General features: G+C 29.3%; 2 protein-coding genes across 9 annotated transcripts in view; one reads left to right on the plus strand and one right to left on the minus strand.

The window, feature by feature from the left end:
• The window catches only part of LOC107437471 (uncharacterized), a gene marked incomplete at its 5' end in the record, with an annotated part of 30,419 nt that extends 27,129 nt beyond the window's left edge, over positions 1 to 3,290 (plus strand). The window contains 2 exon segments of the mRNA XM_043042551.2: positions 1,970 to 2,176; positions 2,992 to 3,290. Of these exon segments, the coding sequence (XP_042898485.1) occupies positions 1,970 to 2,176; positions 2,992 to 3,056 (272 nt within the window).
• The window catches only part of LOC107445477 (pro-interleukin-16), a 202,396-nt gene that overhangs the window by 81,258 nt on the left and 98,382 nt on the right, over positions 1 to 22,756 (minus strand). Inside the window, exon 1 of one of the 8 annotated variants that reach the window (XM_071183071.1) lies at positions 15,462 to 15,972. The exons of 6 other annotated variants lie outside the window; for them this stretch is intronic. The gene's annotated coding sequence lies outside the window, so the exon portion shown is untranslated. Of the gene's footprint in view, positions 1 to 15,232; positions 15,262 to 15,461; positions 15,973 to 22,756 lie in introns of those variants that run through there. One more of the 8 variants, XM_071183072.1, reaches the window with a different exon arrangement.

A 22,756-nucleotide genomic window follows, 5' to 3' on the forward strand; every position in this document is an offset into this window, starting at 1 on the left:
GTTGCATGGTTGTAATAATTCTCATAAATTTGTTGGCGACTCGTGATCGCCAAGGTATTATTTTAAACCCAATATTGATATGCTAGTTGGCTTTGTTTTGGCTATGTTATAATTTATTAAATCGCCAATTTTGGATCTCCTACCCATGCTTCTGTGTCCGTTGGGAACAAATTACATGTACTTTTTAATTTGGCTTTTGATTAGGCAGGTTGTGGGGGATTTATCTCCCATGGCCTGTCCTTATTAATATTATTATGCAAAATTGATTCAACTGAAATTCTTATGGATAATATTTATATTTGGTACCTCGAGCTCTGCAAATATATGAAATAAAAGCTTTTTATTAATTCTGATCCGGTTCAAGTATTATTTTCATCACTACTATCTTCAACTGGCCCACTATACCCATACAAACTCCACCCACACCTTAATATTCCACCATCTCAACAAAAATGGCACCCTAAATCTTCCTTCTGCATAAATATTAAAAGTTTTGTTGGAGTGGGAAACGGCGGGTCAGTTATTTTAACGTAAAAGGTCAGGAAAAACCTGCAAAAGTCAGGATATTGTTTTATCAAAATAGTGAAGGAACCCTGATGTTTTAAAAAAATCTAATCTTTCAGCAATTTGTGTATTTTACTAAGCATGCGATATAGATTTTTGAATTGCCCGTGGCAGAAGTGATGATTGTCTCTGGCACATCAAATGTTCTGACTGTTATCTCAAAAAGATTAATGCAAAATCTTTGTGTTCAGAGCTCATTTGTAAACTTTAATGATTTGAAGCAAGTTTGAGGCTCTTTTTGTTAAGTGCTTTACCTCTTTTCACAATATCAAGTGTTTTCTCGCAAGCAGAAGCTCCTCTTATGCATACAGCACTTGTTTCTCTTTAAACACAGAATGTTTGTGGAGGTTTATATTAAACCATCGTTCATTGATGTTTTTAAGCTTAATTTTTTACATTGAAAGATGCAGAGAAAAGATTTAGTTATTGTTTACAAAACTAAGTAATTTAATGAAAATTTATCTTGTAAATTACAAAAAAAAGATTTTTTTTATAGGTGCTTGTGTGTTGAACAATTAACTCAATAATTAAGCATGCAGGTCACAAGAAAGAATTGTAACAACATACCTAGGTGGAGACTGAAACTAGACTAGTATTTTATTTACACAAAGGAGAGACTGCATTCATGACAACACGACTGCCATCTACATTAGCATTTGTGCTGCTATCTATAGACAAACATATTAAACTAACACATTTAATATGTGTTTTATGTAAAAGCTGTCTTTAAATTTTTTATTTTATTTAGTGATGTTTAATGAGCCAGACATGTGTAAACGTGAGACTGAGTTAACTTATCAAATGTATCAACTTAATGAAGATTTAGCAAATTCTAGTTGAGAGCCCAATGCTTGGTGTAAGATTCAAAATAGGAAAGATAATCAAGCAATTAAATATAGTGTTTTTCAAATGACAAGGCTTAAAAATTTCTTGGTTATTAGAATTTTTAGCTTGGTTAAAAAAATCAAATGAGTTTCAATCTAATTTAGATCATGACAATTAAGAATTGCTGATTTAGAAATTCAAATTTTCCAATAGTTTTTGGAAGATTTTATCAAAGATATGTAAAATCTATGTGCTTCCTTAAAATCTTGAATTTGCATTAGGCTAATTTTCTGCTTATTTTGATTTTAATTAAATTTTATGAAAATCTGTTCTATTGATGAGGACAGTTTTAAGTAGTTTTCTGTGATGTGTGAAAATAAAAAAAATTTAAGCAATTTCTTACTTTTTAATTTGTTACACATGCAAATTTGTTTTTAAATATGTAAATATTCAATTTTTTTAAGTCTTATATTAAATTGTAAAACGCAGGTTTAGTAATTTTAATTTTTGTATACCTTCATAAATTTTAACAGCATGTTTATAATTTGCAATGCAGAATAATCTACTTTTGTATTTCTAGATGTAAGCATTCCTGTTTTGACTCCTGGAGCACCACCTGTTGTCATACCTGCAGGTCAGGATGTACTTGTACTGAGAACTCCGAAAGGCGTTTATCTCAGACTGCCAGATGGCCGTATAATTGCTGTACAATTGCCGCCTAGTTTACTTGCTAAAACTCAGTTCAGACCAAATGTCGTCACTCATTTCAGGCCTGCAAATCCCAAAGGTGAACTTTTTTTAAATTTATTTTTACAAAATTTTACCAACAGTGGATTTGTTTGATGCAGCTTTTGATGTCACTTATAAAATTTTTGTAAACTGTAATTCAGGCAAACTAAGTAATTTTGTTTGATGTAACACAACTAATTAATCAAATTGCAGATCAAGAAACTTTTGTATCTTAAATGAAGTTAAAATAAATGCAAGAAATAAAAAATCCTTAGTTCAACAAAAAATGTGAATTAATAAAACTTTTTAATTTTAACACAGTGATTGTTTAATCATCTAGACTGAACTAAAAAGGTATGATTGTCCTATTTGTAATTTAGGAAAATATGATAGGTTACAAAGAAAAAAAATCTTTTTACTGCTTAAAATTTAAGCTTTAAGAGTGTATGAAAATTTCTTACATGAAGATCTTTTGGTTTTCTAACCTTAAAAGGAAATTTTGATTTTGAAACAAAAAGAGTAACATTTTAAAAAGAGCAAGAATATTGCTGCTAGAATATTCTTTCTAGAATATTGCTGCAAACATATATCAGATAATGTTTAGTCATAATCTGCTTAGCTTTGTAAATAATTAATTACCGTAATTCTTTATTCTGAAACTCATTCTATTTTGTACCACAACTAAGAAGAGATTAAAATTCTTTGATTTCTCTCTTCAATACCAGATTATTTTTCCTTCACAATTGCTAAGCAGCAGACATTTCAGAAGAAAAATTTTGTCTAAGTACTGTTATATTCTATGTTAATTTATAATACATTCAATTTTTTTTATTATTATTATTTTATTCATTTACTAGATGCTTTTATTTTTAGGTGGAAATGCTTCCCCTACAGTGATAAATACTCCTCGAGGACAAAGCATTGGTGTAAGTTGTTAATTATTATTATAACAGGGTGGCAATCTGAAAGAGTTCAAAAACTCCATAACAATTCCCAAAATCAAGAAAAGTATTTACAGTAGAGCCTAAATTATCCAATGTAATTTGAACCAAATGTAGTGAAACTCTCCACTATTATGTTCTGTGAAAAAAAATCAGTTGAGTCAAAGGTTGGTCATTCAAAGAACTTTAAATGTTGGATTTCAAGGAACAATTTACCCTATTGGCAAATTAATTAAATTTTAATCTAAAAAAAAAACATTTTACATAATTGTTTTTATTGTTATTTAATACTTTAGTAATTTCCAAAATATAACCTGTGCCTCTCTTTCTCAGGGGTGTAAAAAAATTTTGACCTATAAACCACATCACTGCATAATATGTCTAAAATATACATAATTTTTTTTAAAAAAAAGAATCTGACTTCACTTTAAAAGCCGACTAGGAAATGTTTCAAAGCAAAACTCACAAAATTCCATAAATTTTTTACAGGTGTTAGAAAATAAGATTATGGAGTTTGCAGATATATCCAAGATATATTATATCCAAAAAATAAGCTGCTAATTTGCATTAGGAGAGGAGTAAAATAATATTGAAAATCTAGCTTTTGGTTACCAAACTCATACAGTTATCAATACTTGTTGATTTTTCATTTTTGATTGAAAAAAATAATTAAAGAAAAGTGCAATGAGTTTCGAAGACTTTATACTGAATATACAAATGAAATAATTAAAAACCAATCTTCAATACCACAGGGTTGCCGCAGACTATTAAATGCAACTATTTGCTACTATTTTCGGCCTTAGGACTTTGGCGACTTTTTTTTGCCTGAAAAGGCTTAAAAAGCAACTATTAGGAGACTTAGTGAAGTTTTTTCGCAAAAATGAATGCTGCTTTTCAGAACGTTAATAAAAGAAGGCAAACTTTTATACAATCATTTATGTCCAAAAAGCCAAAAATTTAAATATCCATTATATTTAATAAAGTATTTTTTATATTTTCTCTCTGAGGGGCAATTTTGTTATTTTTAATTGTTTTTTCCTTCTATTAACATTCATTTTTTATTGTAATTCGACTTTTATTTAGGTACCTATTTTCTAATATGTATACCTTTTGCATTTGTACAAAACTTTTTTTTAATTGGAGCATAGTTAAGACTGGGCGATAAATTGATGTTTCGCGAAATATTGATTTAACGGATATATTGGTAGGCCGATGTAGTGACTTTCGTTTTAGGCGATGCATCAGAAATCTGATTTAAGCCGCCGGTATAAGACAACAATCACGGTNTACCTTTTATATTTGTACAAAACTTTTTTTTTTTAATTGGAGCATAGTTAGGACTGGGCTATAAAACGATGTATTGTGAAACATCGATTTAACGCATAAACCAGTAGGCCGATGTAGTGACTTTCGTTTTAGGCGATGCATCAGAAATCTGATTTAAGCCGCCGGAATAAGACTACAATCGCGGTTTAATGATTTAATATGCAAGGAGCCTTGACTAGGCTAACGCTGTTACCGAACTGACAAAGACGATTTTGATTTCGTCTAGCTGCAGAGATGTTGATTTCGTTTTGCTATAAAGATGATGTTAGTTTCGTGATATTGAATGACAAAGAGCGAATTGAATCAGAACTTCCGGTTTCATGCGAGGATCAGCGCTGTAATATAGAACTCAATGCATAGTTTCTTTAGGTCCATTTTTTACTTTGGGGATTTTGTGTTTTTTGAAGATTATTTTCAATGGGACTAAGTCATTTTGCAATCGTTGTGCATTTTATTTCGTTGGAAATAATTGTCGGGTTTCTTGTAAATTATTTTCAGTGAGACTTTTGCTACTTAGCGATCGTTTCGTTCTGCATTATTTCATACCATTTTTAATCTGTCTGGATTTAACGATTCATGTCAATTTTTTTTACTAGACCTGTTACTTTGCGATTGCTGCACAATCACTGTTATCTTAAATTTTCTTTCTGAACTCAATAGATCAATGAAAAGAAAATATAAATAAAAAAAAGATTCTTCATTGATTTTTTTCAATTATTGTTTTTCATTTTAAGCGATACAATTTAATAGGCATATTTTGTATTTAACTTTGTCATAAGAAGCTAGTTTTTTTAAAAAATTTAGTAAATTTAGGTAATCATAATAATTTGATTATTTTTAAACCAATAAATGTTAAGTCATTTTTAATTATAAAAAAAATTAAAACAAAGCTTACCTTTATTTAATTTGCTTTTATTTTTGATAAATTGAAGACAAAGTTTTAAAAAAGTTTGACTATTAGTTGAAAAAACAAATAATTTTTTTTAAAAATTAAATAAAGAGTTTAGTAATGTTTTGACGCTTTTTAATAATTTAACATTAGTACTTAAATATTTTTTTTTAATTTTTATTAAAATTCTTTCAATACTTGTTTGTTTTACAATTTGTTAGATAGTCAGTATCTTTTTTAAACAAATAAATCTTTAGTCGATTTTATTTTCAAAAAAGAAAATAATAAGTAAGTAAAAATATTTTTACATTTATTAAGTACAGAATTTGACCATTAGTTAATACTACTTTTTATCATTTTAAATAATTAAATGAAAAAGGGTCTAATGATGTTTCAAAAGCATGTGTTTTTTTTTTCAACAAATAATTTAAAAAAAAATTTTTTTCTAAAGTAAACATTTCTTTGGTTTGTTTTCCACTTTCGTTTTCTTTCTTCTTTTAATTTTTAATGCATGTATGTAAAATAATTTGTTACAGTATTATTATTTTTAAACCAATAAATCTTAAATCATTTTTAATTTAAGAAAAATGAAATAAAGCTGGGGTTTGCTTTTACTTTAACTTCTTTATTAATTTAATTGAAAAAATTAAGCAATGATATTGATGTCATAGTAGAATATGTTTAGAATTAATATTTTCTTTTGTAATAGATTTATCCTTTTTATTTATTTTTGATTGATTTTAAGATTTCCCATAGGTAATTTTTGAACATATGCTAAATCGCGATGTCTAACGGACGATGTATCACGATTTAAAATTTGCGGCATCACCTAGTCCTGATCATAGTATTTGACAATTGAGCTATAATTTTAGTTATTTGGCTACTATTTTTGATACATTTTTGTTCCTGTTCAGGCAACTATTTTCATAGCTTTAGGCAACTATTTTCATAGCTTTAGGCAACTATTTTCATAGTTTTAGGCAACTATTTTCATGCTTGAGGCTGCTAAAAGCAACTATTTTTGTTCATTTTTTATTTTCGCAACCCTGATACCATCATATCACTTGGAAAATAGTGAATATATTTTATCTGTATAGTCCGCAAAGAAAAAAAAGATATCACCCTGAATAACTTTTGTTCTAATGATCGGATTTTCACAAACTAAGTGTCACTCTTAATCGTTCCTGGGGGTGACCTTGAAATATGCTAACTAATTAGTGCTAACTATTAATTAAGTTACGAAATCAGACACAAAAACGCACTTTCTCTGAATAAACATATAATTTTTTTTACATATTTGGATTCTTTATCTTCAAAATATAGGGGGCAGCCGCAATCTGGGAAATGTGGTCCCCATAGTTTGGTCAGGAGAGCGATCCAAAGTTCGTACCCCTTAATGTTAATTTCGCTTTTTGCGTTTTCAGTCATATTTTCAAAACTAATGAAGCAATTCAAAAAAAATTGCACCCACTCATAAAACTCATTTACCCAAAGATAATTTCATGCAAAAAATTATTTTTAGTAAATATTCATTATTTATTATTATTTAATTTATTAATGGTCGAAAATTGTTGAGTTTTAAGGCTTACAATTTTTTGCATAGTTTTAAAGAATTTATTTTGCATGGCAAAATACAAAATGTAAGCAAAAGTGGTCAAATAACTCTTGAGAAATTGAATTTTAAGTGTCAGACTTTCTTGAAATTCAATTTCGGAGGAACTATTCAACCGGTCTTGCACAAATTATGTATTTTGTCATGTAAAATTGCGTTCTTTGAAATGATGTAAAAAATTTGATGCCTTACAATTCAAAGTTTTTTTCGATCTTCATTGAATAAAACAATAAATATTTACTAAAAGTTATTTTTTTCATGAAATTATCTTTGGATAAACAAAATTTTAAAGGGTGATCAAAAAAATTTTCAATTCGCTTTAAAAGTTCTTGAGATATAGCGAAATAAGCAAAAAGTAAAATTAGCATTAAAGGGTCCAAATTTTGAAACCCTCACCAGACCAAACTATTGGGACCATATTTCCCAGATTGCGAATATTTTGGAGGTCAGAAATCCGAATCCGTCAAAAAAAAGGTATGTTTATTTAGAAAGAATACGTTTTTGTATATGATTTCATAATTTAAAATATCGTTTACACTTATTAATTTATTTGATCAAAATTTATTCAGGGTAGACCGTTTATTTAATTGTTTGTTTTTTTATTTTATGTTTTTTATTTATTTATTTTTGTATTTATTTGTGCAACTTCAGAGATTGATTTTTGGCCATTGCTCTCAGTGTTGTTACAAAAAAATAGTTATATACTTTGCAGCCTAGCAAATGTTTCTGAAAATATTTTTAACAATAGCACTTTAAAGAATCTATTTGAAGCCCTAATTGCAGTATATTATATTTTATCGAAGCTGGTAAACAACAAGCTTGAATACGTAAAGCCTATTCCGAGAAGTCGCGTAAAAATTAGAATTTAGATTTTAATTTTAGCTATTTTTCTAATACTATTGAAAGCTTTTTCCTTCGTAATAAACACATATATTGTAATAATGTGTTGCTCAACAAATTATTGCAATATATTTGTTTATTGATTTTAAAAAATTTAAATTGGAGTTTGCAAATTTAACTTGCATTTTATTATAATCGTAATAATTTATCTCTAACCATTCTGCATTTTTAACACCAATCGAAATTTCAAATTTTCATCTCAGAAATAAATCTAAATTTTCCATTGCAAATATTGCTTTCATGACTTTAAAAATTATGTTTCAAAAAATATATATTACGAAGAAGAACTATCTTTCCTTTTAGAAATTTAAAGATTGAAGTGTTTCTAGTTTCTTATCAAACTGAATTTGTTTAATGAGTTTTATTTTTTAGATCAATTTGAAAGATTTTCTTCAACAATCTTTTCAAACCCTCTTACATTTTATGACTTTTTTATGTTCTGCACTTACTAGAATTGCAATTGAGTCAACTCCAAAATGTCAACAGTCTAAAATTTTATATTTCTATCCCGACAGAAAGAGCTATAAACCTTATTGGCCCTCATTCAATCATCGAGAAAGATACCATTCATATTTATTTACTTATTTTTATCTTACTATTACATAATGATTGAATATTAAAGCGCCGTTTTTACTTGCTATGAAAGATTTTGGATAATTAAGCGCATTTCATATCTATACATACAAAAATAAATGTTCGCGTGTGTGTATCCTTTATCCTCCTAAGCCGTCTAACCTAAATCGATGGAATTCGGCACACAGATAGTTCGAATCATGAAGAAGGTCACTGTCGACATTAGAACATTCCATGACGAACCGTGCGAACGGTATCACTGAAAAACGAAATGGAATTTTCTTATTGGTTAAGAGTTAGCCATTGTTTCAAATTTAACAAAAGCTGATTCAACTTTTCACATATTTTAAAGATGACACCAGTAATATTTTTTTTTAAATTTCCATTGTCAGGCCAAATTAAAAGAACAAAAAGGATGAAATAACGAGAAAAACAAGGCAAAAAGAGATAAATGGAATAGAATGCATAGTGACATGCTTAGCCCATACGGGCCTAGCCTCCCAGTAGCGTCCACACACAGTAGTGGAGATGAGCTCAGGACAGACGGAAATATGGGCAGGTCCATATCCTCCCCAAAGCGACAGAGCTTGCNTTCCCTATTTACCAGTATTGTTCAGAACCTTTAAGAACAACAGAACACCATCCTTCAGAACCATGGAACCTCTTTCAGAACGCATTTCTCTGCAACCACGTGTTTACCGTAGGTAAGGTTTCTTCATGTAAGACGTTAAAAGTTTTTGCTCGTTAATGTAAGATGGACAAATACCTTGTAAAGCCAATATCTTCTACTCCGAAACGGACAAATGAAAATGAAACAAATGTGGGTAGAAGCGATCAAAACGAAACAAATACGCATTTGAGCAACCTAATGAGAATAGCTGATGAAAAAGTAGATGTAGAACATTTTCCATAGGATGATGCAGCAAAAATATTCAATGCTTTAAAAATTAGAAGATGTTAAAAATGCATCATAATTAAAGAAATTTTATTTTTTTTCAAGTCTCTTTACTTTTTTTTTTTTTAAATTTTTGAAATCTCACTTAACTTTTTGAAATCTCACCCTGTTTCTGAGAAAGGGTGAGAAATTCTCACCCATTTTTTTTCTGAGATGAAAACACTGTGGGTGCATGTAGTCTTCTGAGTTCTCGCTTTAAATTAATCGGTTCAGTAGAACTTGAGAAAGTATAAGACACAAATTGATGTATTTTGGAACGCAAGAACAGTTCCATGTATTATTGTGATGTTTAGTATTCTGTATCAGATGTAATTTAATAATGTTGGGAGAAAAATCAATTTGATTAAAAAATATTTTTTCAAAGATTTAAAGAAAAAATCCTTCTTCTTTTTTAATTTAAAAAGGTTGAAGACTTAATTTTGAAAAAAATTTTGGCATGGAGTACTAATTTTTCATATTTTTCTTTCATAAAAGTACATGGCTGTATTTCCAAAGCCCGACTTTGAAAAACCATACCACAATTAAAAAGTCTACCAGCACATAAAAAATACGCATTTAAATTGAATTAAAGAATATCATGATTCAGATTATAATAGAATACTTTGAACCAACAAAGGAATAAAATTAGGATAAATAATCTTTTTTCTTTAAAATTTTTTAATTTAAGACTCCATTTTTCAAGCAGGAATTTAAAAAAAAAAATGGGAAAAACCAGTGAATATCAAAACCACACACAAACCACAGTATTTCATGGCATAATAGGACTCATTACACAGGACCAGGCACAACACCCTTAGATCTAAATTTCTTTATCTCATTGAAACTAATTAATTTCGTATTATATTTCTAATATTAATTTCTTTCATATTATTTAATTAAGGAATATATTAATTATGACATTTTTGCGAGTTAAAAAAAATTAACTTTCAAATGTATGTGTAGAAACTTAAGAAAATTACTAAAAAAATAATGGAAAACTGTTTTATTCAAAAACCATAAAAGATAAACAAATTCTTAATGCTTGTTTTCAATCAAAACATGTCCTAAAACCTAAAAAATTTAGTATTTTCAAAATGCAAATTAACACGTTATCTTAGCCCAAAAAATCGAGTATTTTCAATTTGTAACTTAAAATGCTTATTTTTTCCTCAAAGTTCTCCAATTACGCCTTAAATATCGAAAAAATACAATCAAACTGAAACAGCCACTAACTACCCAAACTAACCTAATTCTCAATCACAGAAATATCGTGACCTTTAAAATCTCATATGCCATATATAGCGTTGCCGCATATTTAGGTAAAAGAGATTTTCCACCGAATCTAGGGGAAAACGTGCGAGCAATCTGATGGTAACAAGCTAAATTAGATTGCAAGACGCTGAGGTAAAAATGTTCCAGATGAACTCATTCTAATTCGAAATATGGCTTTCTCTCTTTTGCAAGATAGCCCTCCAGGCCACAAGACCGAATTCCATATCACGGACGTGAGAAGGAAAAACGATACAAGTTAAAGGGGAAAAAAAACTTTAAATGTCGCCAAAAAGACATAATAAAAATTATCCTGTTACCTTGGACTGAAGAGGAGAATATCTGTAGCGAGGGAATATTTATGTCCTGCAGGGATATTTTGATTAAATTCTTGGGGAGATAGGACTGTTGCGATGTTAGCAGTTCCATCTAGATAGGGATAAGTCTTGAAGTTTGGCATGATGAGTGAATATTTCGTAACAAGGTAACAGCCCTACTTGATATTTTTATAACGGTACTTTTTTTCAGCTATCATTTTTGACGTAAATTCAAGATGGGCGATAGCGATTTTTATGTCCATGCTAAAAATTCCTAAAAGGGTCCCAAGCTATAACATTTTAACTGTCATTTGTTTATTTATGATTCAAAATTTATGCTGATATAAGCTGACCAACATAACAGAGCAACCTAATGTACATCGTTATCGCGTTTTGAACATGTGATTATTTATTTTGAGTTTTAAGTACCCTCAATTCCATGTAAGGACGCAAATTTGATGCTGTAAAAAGTTGTTTCGAATTACATTTTATTTTCAATGAGAATTCGTAAGTTATGTAAAATTTTAAAGCTAATTTTTAAATATTTCTTATAGAAATCATAAAAAGGCAACATAAGTTTAGAAGAGTTTAATATCGGTTAAATTTAGGATAAATTTTTTTTTCTAAAAGTATTCGGAATCGAAGAAACTAAAATAGGGGCTAAAATTAAAATATGGGCAAACTAAAAATACTTATTTATAAAAAAATAATTATTATAAATTATAAAATTTTAAATAATCTATACATTTAAAATAAAAAATAAGATTTTTATTAATTTCTAATTTTGAAAAAATTTATGAAATTTCAATTAAAAAATCTATAATTTATTAGTTTATAAAAATTAAAACCTTTCAAAAAATAATTTAAATTAAGAAATAATCAATTATAAATAGAATAAAACATATTAAATAGTTATCAACCATTTTTTTAGGAAAAATAAAAAATCAAGTCAAATTCAAGATCCCAGATAGATTTTACTCTCGGGACCTCTTTGATCGAATCCAGACAGCCAAACCGTTACGCCACTAATTCATATAACTAGGGAAGTTTTTATTAGTTTAAAAGTAAATAATTTTAAAACTTTAATGTGGCGTATTTTACCATAGGAGCATATAAGGCGACTAATATGTAACCTCTACAATGTTTTTTAACACGGTTTTTAATTTAAGCTTAACTTTGTTTTAAAAGGAATTTTCGAGATGCGTACTTATCTTAGAATAGAAAGTTCAGTGTGAAATGTTGGGCGTAACCAAAAATAAGAGTAGTGAATTACTCAAAACAAAATTTTTTTTTCTGACAAAATTTAAGAGAGGTCGAACTTAATTTATTCAGAGTAAATAAAGTGGAAAAATAAAAATATTCCGAATAGAGGAGTTCATTATTTTTTAAAACTAAGGCTAAAATTGCTCTGAGTTTCATAATGTACAAAAACTAAACCTTCATCGAAGAGTTCATTACTTGCAAACACTAAAACGTGCACAAGTTTAAAAAAAAAAAAACTCTGAATATGCGTGTCTTTGAGGCGTAAAAATCAATTAAGTAAAAAAATTTCAATATACTCAGAATGTAAGAACTCATAATGTGACGAAACTGAATATGAGTTACGAATATCAGAATAGATCTGCAAAAAGTGAAATGAGTTGAAAACTTCTTATATTCAGAATAGAAAATTCTAATTTTAACAATATTGAAATTAGTTTTAAAAAAAACAACGAGAGCTAAACATTGTGACTCAGAGAAGATAATAAAAATAAAAGTGAAAAAAAGGAAGCTTTCCCTTTTATGAAGTTCCCAGGTGTGCGTTTTGAAAGGAAAATTGTAAACAAAACGCCCTTTAATAGGTAATCAACACAAAAGAGGGCGGTGTTTACATTATCTTTGTATACCTACTCAATTAGTAGACAGGATGACTTTCTTTATGCTCTTTAAAAGAGGTAAAAGACTTTCCAAGATGCAGAANTTACATTTTACTTTCAATGAGAATTTGTAAGTTATGTAAAATTTGAAAGCTAATTTTAAAATATTTCTTATAGAAATCATAAAAAGGTAACATAAGTTTAGATGAGTTTAATATCGGCTAAATTTAGGATGAATTTATTTACTAAAAGTATTCGGAATCGAAGAAATTAAAATAGGGGCTAAAATTAAAATGTGAGCAAACTAAAAATACCTATTTACAAAAAAAAATACTTATTATAAATTATAAAATTTTAAATAATCCATACATTTAAAATAAAAAATAAGATTTTTATTAATTTCTAATTTTAAAAAAATTTATGAAATTTTAATTAAAAAATAAATATCTATTAATTTATTAGTTTATAAAAATTAAAACCTTTTAAAAAAATATTTTAAATTAAAAAATGATCAATTAAAAATAGAATAAAACATATTAAATAGTTATCAACCATTTTTTTAGGAAGAATAAAAAATTTGAGTCAAATTCAACCATCCCAGATAAATTTTTCTCTCGGGACCTCTTTGGTCGAATCCAGACAGACAAATCGTTACGCCAGTAATTCATATAACTTGGGAAGTTTTTATTAGTTTAAAAGTAAATAAATTTAAAGTACAATGATTTTTAACATGGTTTTTAATTTAAGCTTAACTTTGTTTTTACAGGAATTTTCGAGATGCGTACTTACCTTAGAATAGAAAGTTCAGTGCGAAATGTTAGGCGTAACCAAAAATTAGTTTAAAGCTGAGAATTACTCTAAACAAGACTTTATTTTCTGACAAAATTTAAGAGAGGTCGAACTTAATTTATTCAGAGTAAATAAAGTGGAAAAATAAAAATATTCCGAATAGAGGAGTTCATTATTTTTTAAAACTAAAACGTGGACAAGCCAAAATTGCTCTGAGTTAACTAAAAACTAAATCTTCATAGAAGAGTTCATTACTTGCAAAAACTAAAACGTGCACAAGTTTAAAAAAAAAAAAAAAAAACTCAGAATAAGCTTGTCTTTGACGCGTAAAAATCAATTAAGTAAAAAACTCAGAATGCAAGAATTCATTATGTGACGAAACTGAATATGAGTTACGAATATTCAGAGTTGATCTACAAAAAGTGATATGAGTTGAAAACTTCTTATATTCAGAATAGAAAATTCTAATTTTAACGATATTGAAATTAGTTTTAAAAAAACAACTCGAGATAAACATTGTGACTCAGAGAAGATAATAAAAATAAAAGCGAAAAAAAGAAGCTTTCCCTTTTATGAAGTTCCCAGGTGTGCGTTTTGAAAGGAAAATTGTAAACAAAACGCCCTTTAATAGGTAATCAACACAAAAGAGGGCGGTGTTTACATTATCTTTGTATACCTACTCAATTAGTAGACAGGATGACTTTCTTTATGCTCTTTAAAAGAGGTAAAAGACTTTCCAAGATGCAGAAAATAACTACTATTTCTCTTTATTTATGAAATAATTAAATAAGTTCTATCTTCTTCCCCCCCCCAAAAAAAAAATAAACATTCAGAATATTTTCAGGTAATAAAATCATTTCTTGTATTTAAAGATCAAATAATTAAATGTTTAAAAAGAGTAATCTTTTTACACTGGAAGTGAAAATAATAGTTGTAGGTGTAATTTTTATTTAATTTTATAACCGTCATCGAACAGCCGACCAATTTTAAGTTTACGACTAACAATGGTCAATTTCGTAGCTTTGTAATTTTGAACCAATCCAGAAAACAATGGAACTCCAGGATCAAGTATTGGAAGAAATTTACTTGAAAGACCTTTTTGATGGAACTAATCCGCATTTCAGTTACATGGAGGAAAACCACGAAAATCTCGCACGATTCTGGGCAAGGGGACACTAACCCATGTTCCGTCTACCATTGAGGATAGTTTACGTGATCACTGTGGTCGGTGCGAGCCGGGGGCAGAATTCTTATCGACCAACCATCGCTAGTCAATTCGAGTTCGTCTTCTGGATTGTGTTCCAAAATTACAGGGCTACGGAGTTGAACATTGATAGTCATTAACTTAGAATTAGGTAGGTAGGCAGCCGGTTATAAAAGAAATAAAAAATAAATCTTAGAAAAGGTTTAATATTGCCAATCACATATTTTTCCCCCGTGTTTAACTATATAAGGAGCAACATTTTGTTAAACCCATTACTACTTGAAACTGTTTGTAGTTAAACATCCTTGTCTAATGTTGTTTAATTTTTAACAGTCAACTTCTAGTGTTATTTTAAACACAAATCAAAAATTCAATATACTGAAATTGACAAAATAATCAAATTTAAAGAAAAAATATTTGTTAAAATCAAATTAATAAATAAATAACAAAATGATAAAGATTATTTCGATATAAATTCCAATATTAAAACAAAATTTTGCATACATTTTTACTTAAAACATCAGGCATATTTAGGTANATGTTGTTTAATTTTTAACCGCCAACTTCTAGTGCTATTTTAAACACAAATCAAAAATTCAATATACTGAAATTGACAAAATAATCAAATTTAAAGAAAAAATATTTGTTAAAATCAAATTAATAAATAAATAAATAACACTTAAGAAAATGATAAAGATTATTTCTATATAAATTCCAATATTAAAGTACTCACTAAACTTCTCTTGAGCTGAAATATTATCAACATTACCATACCACAATGACCAGCATTATCAACAGCAAAATGGCTCAAGTATGTGTCACACTAGGTTAAACACATTCCCTCACCACCAACACGTATTCGTCCTCTGAAGCAAAGTCCTGCTAACCTAACAATTGTATTGTTTGCACGTATTTGTCACAATTCTCTAGCCTTATCTTCAAAGACGGATAGCGCACAAGGTCAAGGATCCGTGGTCACGCGTTGAGGTCTTGTAGACAAAGTTCGAAAGGGTCAGCTTCATCTTTTCAAAGTCCAGATAAGTGGGCGGGGTAGCTATGTTTTGAACAGCGGGGGAAGTGTGAAACGGTAGTCAAAATACCACCCTCCTGACTCCCGTCTGATATTGATCACCTCTATAAGGGGTGCATAAGCAGGTCTGGATTTTCTTAGAATTATGAGGGATATTCGGTTTTCCCTCTTCCTAGAAATCCAAGTTATCTTTTATGGCTGACAGAAGTCTGGCTACTGTAGAAAGTCAAGTGATCATATATAGCATTTCGATATCATGATAGTATATTAGAAAATTTAAGTGCTTGGAGTGATATAATGAAAAGCCACACTTTCAATTTTTTCAGGATAACGTTTTTGGTAAAGGAAAAATATATAATTTCGATGTATGAGCAATAGGATGTTTTTATTTATTGCTATTTAATGCAGTGAAAATTTTGGAACTCCTTAGTTCCGAAATATGATGGTAAATTAAAAATTGAGGGGTTTCAGGCAGTGTTAAGGTTAATTTAAAAGAACCGGGGGTTCTTAAAGAGTTTTTGTTTTGATGGGAAAAAAACGCGTAATAGGATGTTTCTGTAATTATTATGTTTATAACTAGTGAAAGTTTAGAAAACTATTAATTTTGACATCATATGATGGTGTATTAAAAAAATTGAAAGGGTTGAGGCATTATAATGATAAGCCATACCTTCAAGATGTTCAGTAAAACGTGAAGAGTGGTTTCGGTGGAAAACATCCCGATTAGCAGAAAGGATTTTTTGTTTATTGTGCTACTTTTTTAATAAAAATTCCGACAATGCGACTAGTATCTATTTGCAAACAATAGTAAGGAACAGTTCCACGGGAAAATGTCACATTTGAAAAAAAAAAATCAGACAAATAACAAACTACCTTGTACTGTATTTCAAATCGTTGCATTGTCAAAGCATGCATAAATTTTGCATTTTCAATACTAGTTTTTATAAATATCAACTAATAAAACAAAATAATTTTTTCAAAATAATAAAGCGAAATAATTACCCAATTGTTTTCTAGAGAATAAATTAATCCAACTTATTTTCAAAGCGAAATAAAGGGAAAAATTTATAGATAAAAACTACACTACACTGTAATTTAAATCGTTACACTGTAAAAGCATGCGTATATTTCGCATTTTCAATATTAGTTTTTTAAAAATTTCTACTAATAAAGCAGAATTGTTTTTTCTTACTAAAATATTTTCCAGAGAATAAATAAATCCACCCCATTTGCTAATCCAGATTAAGTAGAAATTTATACATAAAAACTACTTAACACTGTCTCTAATCGTTACATTATCAAAGCAGACGTAAACTTCTCATTTTCAATAATAGTTGTAATAAACTTCTACTAATAAAACAAAACTTTTTTCTTACTAGATTTATTTCTAGAGAGTAAATATTAGGTTTATTTTTTCCTAGCACTTAACTTAAAAATATAACTATTAATAAAAAACTTAAAAGTGCAAAATAGGCTCGAAATAACTGTTGAACATTAAATCTTTCAAATGAAGGACGTAAAAAAAAAAATTCTTCGCATGAAACAAAGAACACCATTTACTCTATTCATTTTCTCATTTTCTCTTATACTATAAAAACACAGAAATATAAATTTCTATTTAAATTTGAGTTATAACTGAATATTTTATCCGTTTGGCGCTTTTTTACTGCAGACTATAACTTTATACGTCGTTAAGTTTAAATTGCAACACCTTAAGCATTCTTCAAAAGCAATAAAGATTTCCGAAACATTAAGGACGGCGTTTACATGGAGTAAGAATTGGCGACATAAATTTTATGAATTAGTCGTTTTCAACCTTGGCGCGAATTCCCGGACTAATCTTTGAATAAACAAATGATCAAAAGAGTTAGGTTTTCTGACTGCTTTTTCTTTTGAAAAAGTACATATTTTGAGTGTCGTTCACTGTTGAGGTCAAGGTTTTAATCAGGTAGTCTGGGCACTGGCTACTAGCTCGTCAAGTCTCTCTGCATAATTTTTCACTTCAATAGCAAAAGAAAGATTTCTCTGATGATGTTCGAATCTTTACTTCATGATGAGAGTTGGCGAAAAAAAAAAGAATCTTCTATTTCATTTATTTTGTTACCTTATTTTATGGATATGAACTGGATATTTGATATGCTAATAATGCTATCTCCAAGAGGTTATAGAAGAGAAATAGAAAATAAATCAAGTGGAGGTTTATGTACGTGTGTAGAATCTATTTATCGGTTTTATGTTGATCCAAACTAAGCAGATTCTTTATATTGATGTTTAAAGTAACCATTTGAAACTTTGTTTTGAAATTCACATTCCATACCAAGTTCTTAGCGATACTAAAGAACAGCAAGGTAATTGAAATAATTATTGCAAATAAAATAAATTTATTTCGGATAGCTTTAGTCTTCAAAATTATCCACATATTATATAAATTGTAAATTAGCTTTATATTTTGCTCAACTTGCAGCTAGAAATAGCCCTAATATGTTTTATTTTGTTTACTAACAAAAGATGTGAAAAATAAAAAATTAAAAAATACAAGACAATTCTGAAGAAAAAAAATTCATTTGAACAATTATTTTCCTAAAAAATAATGATGCCTCCCCCCCCCTCGAAATTGATAATCAAAATGGCTTCAGAACTGTATGAATCACAGTACGGAATTTCTCAAAAATAAAACATTCTCAAACATATTACTGATCCAAATCGAACAAAAAGCAATTATGACACAAATCATAGGCTGATTGGAAAATCGCCTCCTTGTTATTGTTGCTCATTTTACGATGAGTCAGGCTGATTTCGAATAACCTCGAAGATTTCCTATACAGCCTGCATTTTTTAGATTCATTAACTACATTAGATTCATTAACGCATACGCTTTTAGGCAAATTATAAAATGTGCGAAAATTACATAATCAGCCCGAAGATGTTTAGGCTTATTGCAATAAGATATGTTCTCTAATTATCCTAAAGGTATGTGGGCTCGTTGTAAAAAGCCTAAATGCTGTTAGGATGATTATAAAACACTGTAGACTTTTGTAATCAGCCTAGCTTATTGCTAAGTGACGGCGGTGATTTTGCAAGGAGCAGAACCATTCAATTAGCTTATGACATACATGCGAAACTGTAACTTTCTATTAAAAAATCTTCCACGAAGGCTAGTTAGTCTCAATGTTTAGCTACAAATTACAAAGCTACGGAGTTGAATATTAATAGTCGTAAACCCAAAAATTGGGTAGCTGTTCAACGACGGAATAAAATAAAATTAATTATAATAAATTGGCCTGACTAGTTTGCTTACTAGAAAAGCCTCAATAATTTTCAATAAAAACCGTAATAATAATGAATGAACTAGATCAATGAGTTAACCTTTAATCAATTCATCAGTCCCCTTGCCTGAAAATGATGGTAGCTAATAACACCAAAGTTTCGTACCCCTTTCACTTGCGATGCCGTACAGAAAAAGGTTTCGTCGCTATTTGCAACCTTTAGATGAATTGATGCAGGATATAACGTAATACAGTTTCGGTGGTTCGGTAAAACCTACTCCGAAATTATACGTTATTTGATTAAAGAGCTTTTGTACTCTAAGTAGGATGTAGTTTTTAAAAAAAAATTGCATTATTAATTTTTTGTAATTTATACATTTTGGGAATATATATAGTATCAGGGAGACAAACCTCCTCCAAACATACATTAAAACTACGCCCCTGCTCTCCTGACCAAACTATGATGACCTTTTTCCCGAGGATTGCGACTACCTCCTATTATTCCGGGGTCAGAAATCCGAATCAGTTGAAGAAAAGGTATGTTTATTCAGAGCAAGTATGTTTTTGTGCTTTATTTCGTAACTTCAGTGCCGATCTTATCAGACACGATAGGAGAGAGGGCACTCAGATCAGACACCCAACAATTTGGCACGATATTCCTAACCCCAGCAAAAGCCAAGCCGGCTATCGACTCAACCCACTATATCGCCTGGATGGCAAAAAAAAATTTAATAACAGAAATTATCATTAGGTAATCAATAGCAAAAACATTGTTATTTTGGCAAATTAATTTATGAATTTTTCGTTTTAAGGGGGGGGGGGGAAACATATGAAGTTGAAAAAAAAACAGCAATAAGCCAGAGTTAAAAAAATAATTCTTATCATCATATTATGCGATGGCATTTGAACCCTCCAACTTTGAGCAAGGAATATTAATAAGCAGGGAGTAATTCTTCTTTTTAGAGACCACTATGCAAAGTAATAAAATCTAATCAAACCGAACAAGCAAAATAATGAGGGAGATTAGGGAACAAATTATTCCTCAGACAAAATCGATCGATTCCAGCTCCAAACGATTCCAGAAGTGATACATGGAGACGTCATCAATCTTGGTACTACGTACCTACGGAGTACGTACTTCAGATAATCTAAACAAGAGGTTAGGCAGCATTTTATTTTCTCAATTCCATCATCGATGGGGACTCGCGGAGCATGCAAAATAGCATTTCAGGGGTGATCTAAACAGAGAAAGAAGAAAGTGAACCTGTTTTCTGAGAAAGCCTGAAGGGATGGAACGACGCTAAGTGGTGAAATTTTTTGAAGGTGAAACGAATTTTTTTTATTTTTTTTATTTCATTTCACTTTTCCTCTGGGCTATGGGGCTAGTAAGACAACTTGGAGACGCTCGAAATCATCTCGTGAGAATAAGTCTTCGCTTCAGAACTTTTCTATCCAAAAATTTCACTTCATTCCAAATGTATGTTCTTGAACCATAGAAAGAAACTAAAGGGTAAACGAGTTTGAACTAACTCCGTAAAATCCTGTTCAGATCCTCTTCTAGATAACTACATCCCCCAGCGTATTTTATTCCAGAACTCAAAGTCGTTTATTTTTCTTTCCGAATTTTACAATAGCGTGAAAGTAAAAGTCTAAAGATCTTGAGAATTACCCTCATGAATAAGAGACTAAAAATATTCAAGTTTAGCATGAAAGTATGAAGTCTGAACAGAGATAAAGATTTTGAGAAATACTCTCTTGAATAACGTTCTAAAGAAGACAAGTTTAGAAAAAGACGATTCAATGATGTTAAAATAAATCCACATTTTCTGCAGCTAGAAAGAAATAAAACCGGAGGCAACTTTGAAATTTTAAATGGAAAAAATGTTTTCTGCAGTAATAGCACACCAGCATTTTCCCAAAAAGAAGGCTGCAATTTCCGGATGGAAAAAAAATGGAATTTATAAATATAAATTTTGTAAAATTTTTGTATTGAATTTAAACTATTTTTTTTAATTAGAGGTCACACATTCTTCAAGGGAGTACATATGTAGGGCCTGAAGTCCAAAATAAATTAAGAACGAAATTGCCTCGAAAATTAAGTACAATTTAAGGATGCTGATTCTCCAATGGAAACAATTTGTAATACCAACATGGATTCGCACATATACAATTCATAATAGTTTCAATAGTTCCTGCACTTAGGTGGGAAAAAAATTTTTTTTTTTAAAAACAAAACTCCGATTTTTTTGGAAAGTTACGTTTTTTTTTTTAAACATAAAAGGAAGGAAAATAGTCTAAATATGAAAAATTAGTTAAGTGGTAGCAAAATACGAGGATTCTCTTGTGAAAAGCAGTTGAGTATGATAAAGTGTTGAGGAGAGAGTTCAGAGATAGGAACTTTTTATATATTTCTCCCACATTGAATACTTTTATGCCATCAAATTAAGGGTAATTGTCTCTAATACTGGAAGTAGATTGATATCGCACTTGATGCACTATGAAAACTTAGTCGTTCATTTTGTTATTTATTTTGTTACATGGCATATAACCTAATTTTTGAATTTGAATTTTTTTTTTTTAGATAAATATTTTTTCTTCTTGTAAACTTCAACAAAAATTTCGAAAATTTTATTTTATTTTCTTAAGAAAAAAATAAAATAAAATGTTAATGATAGCTAGCTGTTTATTTATTGAACGCTCCTTTTGGTAAATTGATGCCCAGTCAAAAATCTAATAAACAATTCAAAATTCAAGTTTTGATTCAAAGAATATTTTTCAAGCTTCTTCATTTTTCACTGTTCATAATTTTGGAGTAGAATGACTTATATCGTTCAAATTTGTTTTAGCTTTAATACGGTGCTTGGTTGAACCTTATATTCATATTTTTTAAACTTAATTACATAATACTACAGCTCTATTTAAATGGAAAACCAATAAAATTTAACACCTTATTAAGGTTGCAACAAATTTGAGCCCTAATACGATTCAAGGATATTATAGTTTAACGCTGAATCGACATTTCTCAATTTTCAGCTGTTACCTGCCTCTTTCTAACATGGTACTGCTTAAAGCAATAAAATTAAGTGGGGGGAAATTAAATGTAGGGAACTATCTAGCATCATATGTTAAGAAAAATCTGGAAAATAAACTAACACTTGTCTCTATTGTGTTAAGCAGTATTTGTCTTGTCTCTTATTCCCAAAAAAATGACGTCAAACGGCTTTCAAATCACAAAACCTTACGAGGGTAGCGAGAAAAAAAAGTCTTCAAGGAATGTGCAAGTACTACAGTGAATACTTGACGATAAGACTGCACAGAAGATTAAAACAGGTATTTGACATTGAAAGGCCATCATTTGGCGATCTATCAAAATAAAAAGTTCTCTTTTTCTATTCCAGAGTTCAAGAGAGCAGGTTTTCCTTTACTGAAATTCATTTTTTTTTCTTCTTCGCTTTCAATACAACCAAATGATAGTATCCTTCCTCTCCAAATGTTGGTAAGGAAGAAATCCACTTTCAATAAAACCTGATCAAAACTACATTCCAGTTTGCTCGTTAGAAAGGAAAAAAATTCGAACAAATCCTCGTCATTATACTATGATTTTCAAGTTCGATGTTAATTACGAAAAAAAAAAAAAAAATAGATGCCTTATTGTGTCAATAATCTCATTGACAGTAATTTCAATTTTAACAATAGTATTGAAAGTAAAAAGTTATTTTTGTATTCAAAGGA

The sequence above is a fragment of the Parasteatoda tepidariorum genome, chromosome 7, assembly GCF_043381705.1.
Source record: "Parasteatoda tepidariorum isolate YZ-2023 chromosome 7, CAS_Ptep_4.0, whole genome shotgun sequence".
Classification (NCBI taxonomy): domain Eukaryota; kingdom Metazoa; phylum Arthropoda; class Arachnida; order Araneae; family Theridiidae; genus Parasteatoda; species Parasteatoda tepidariorum.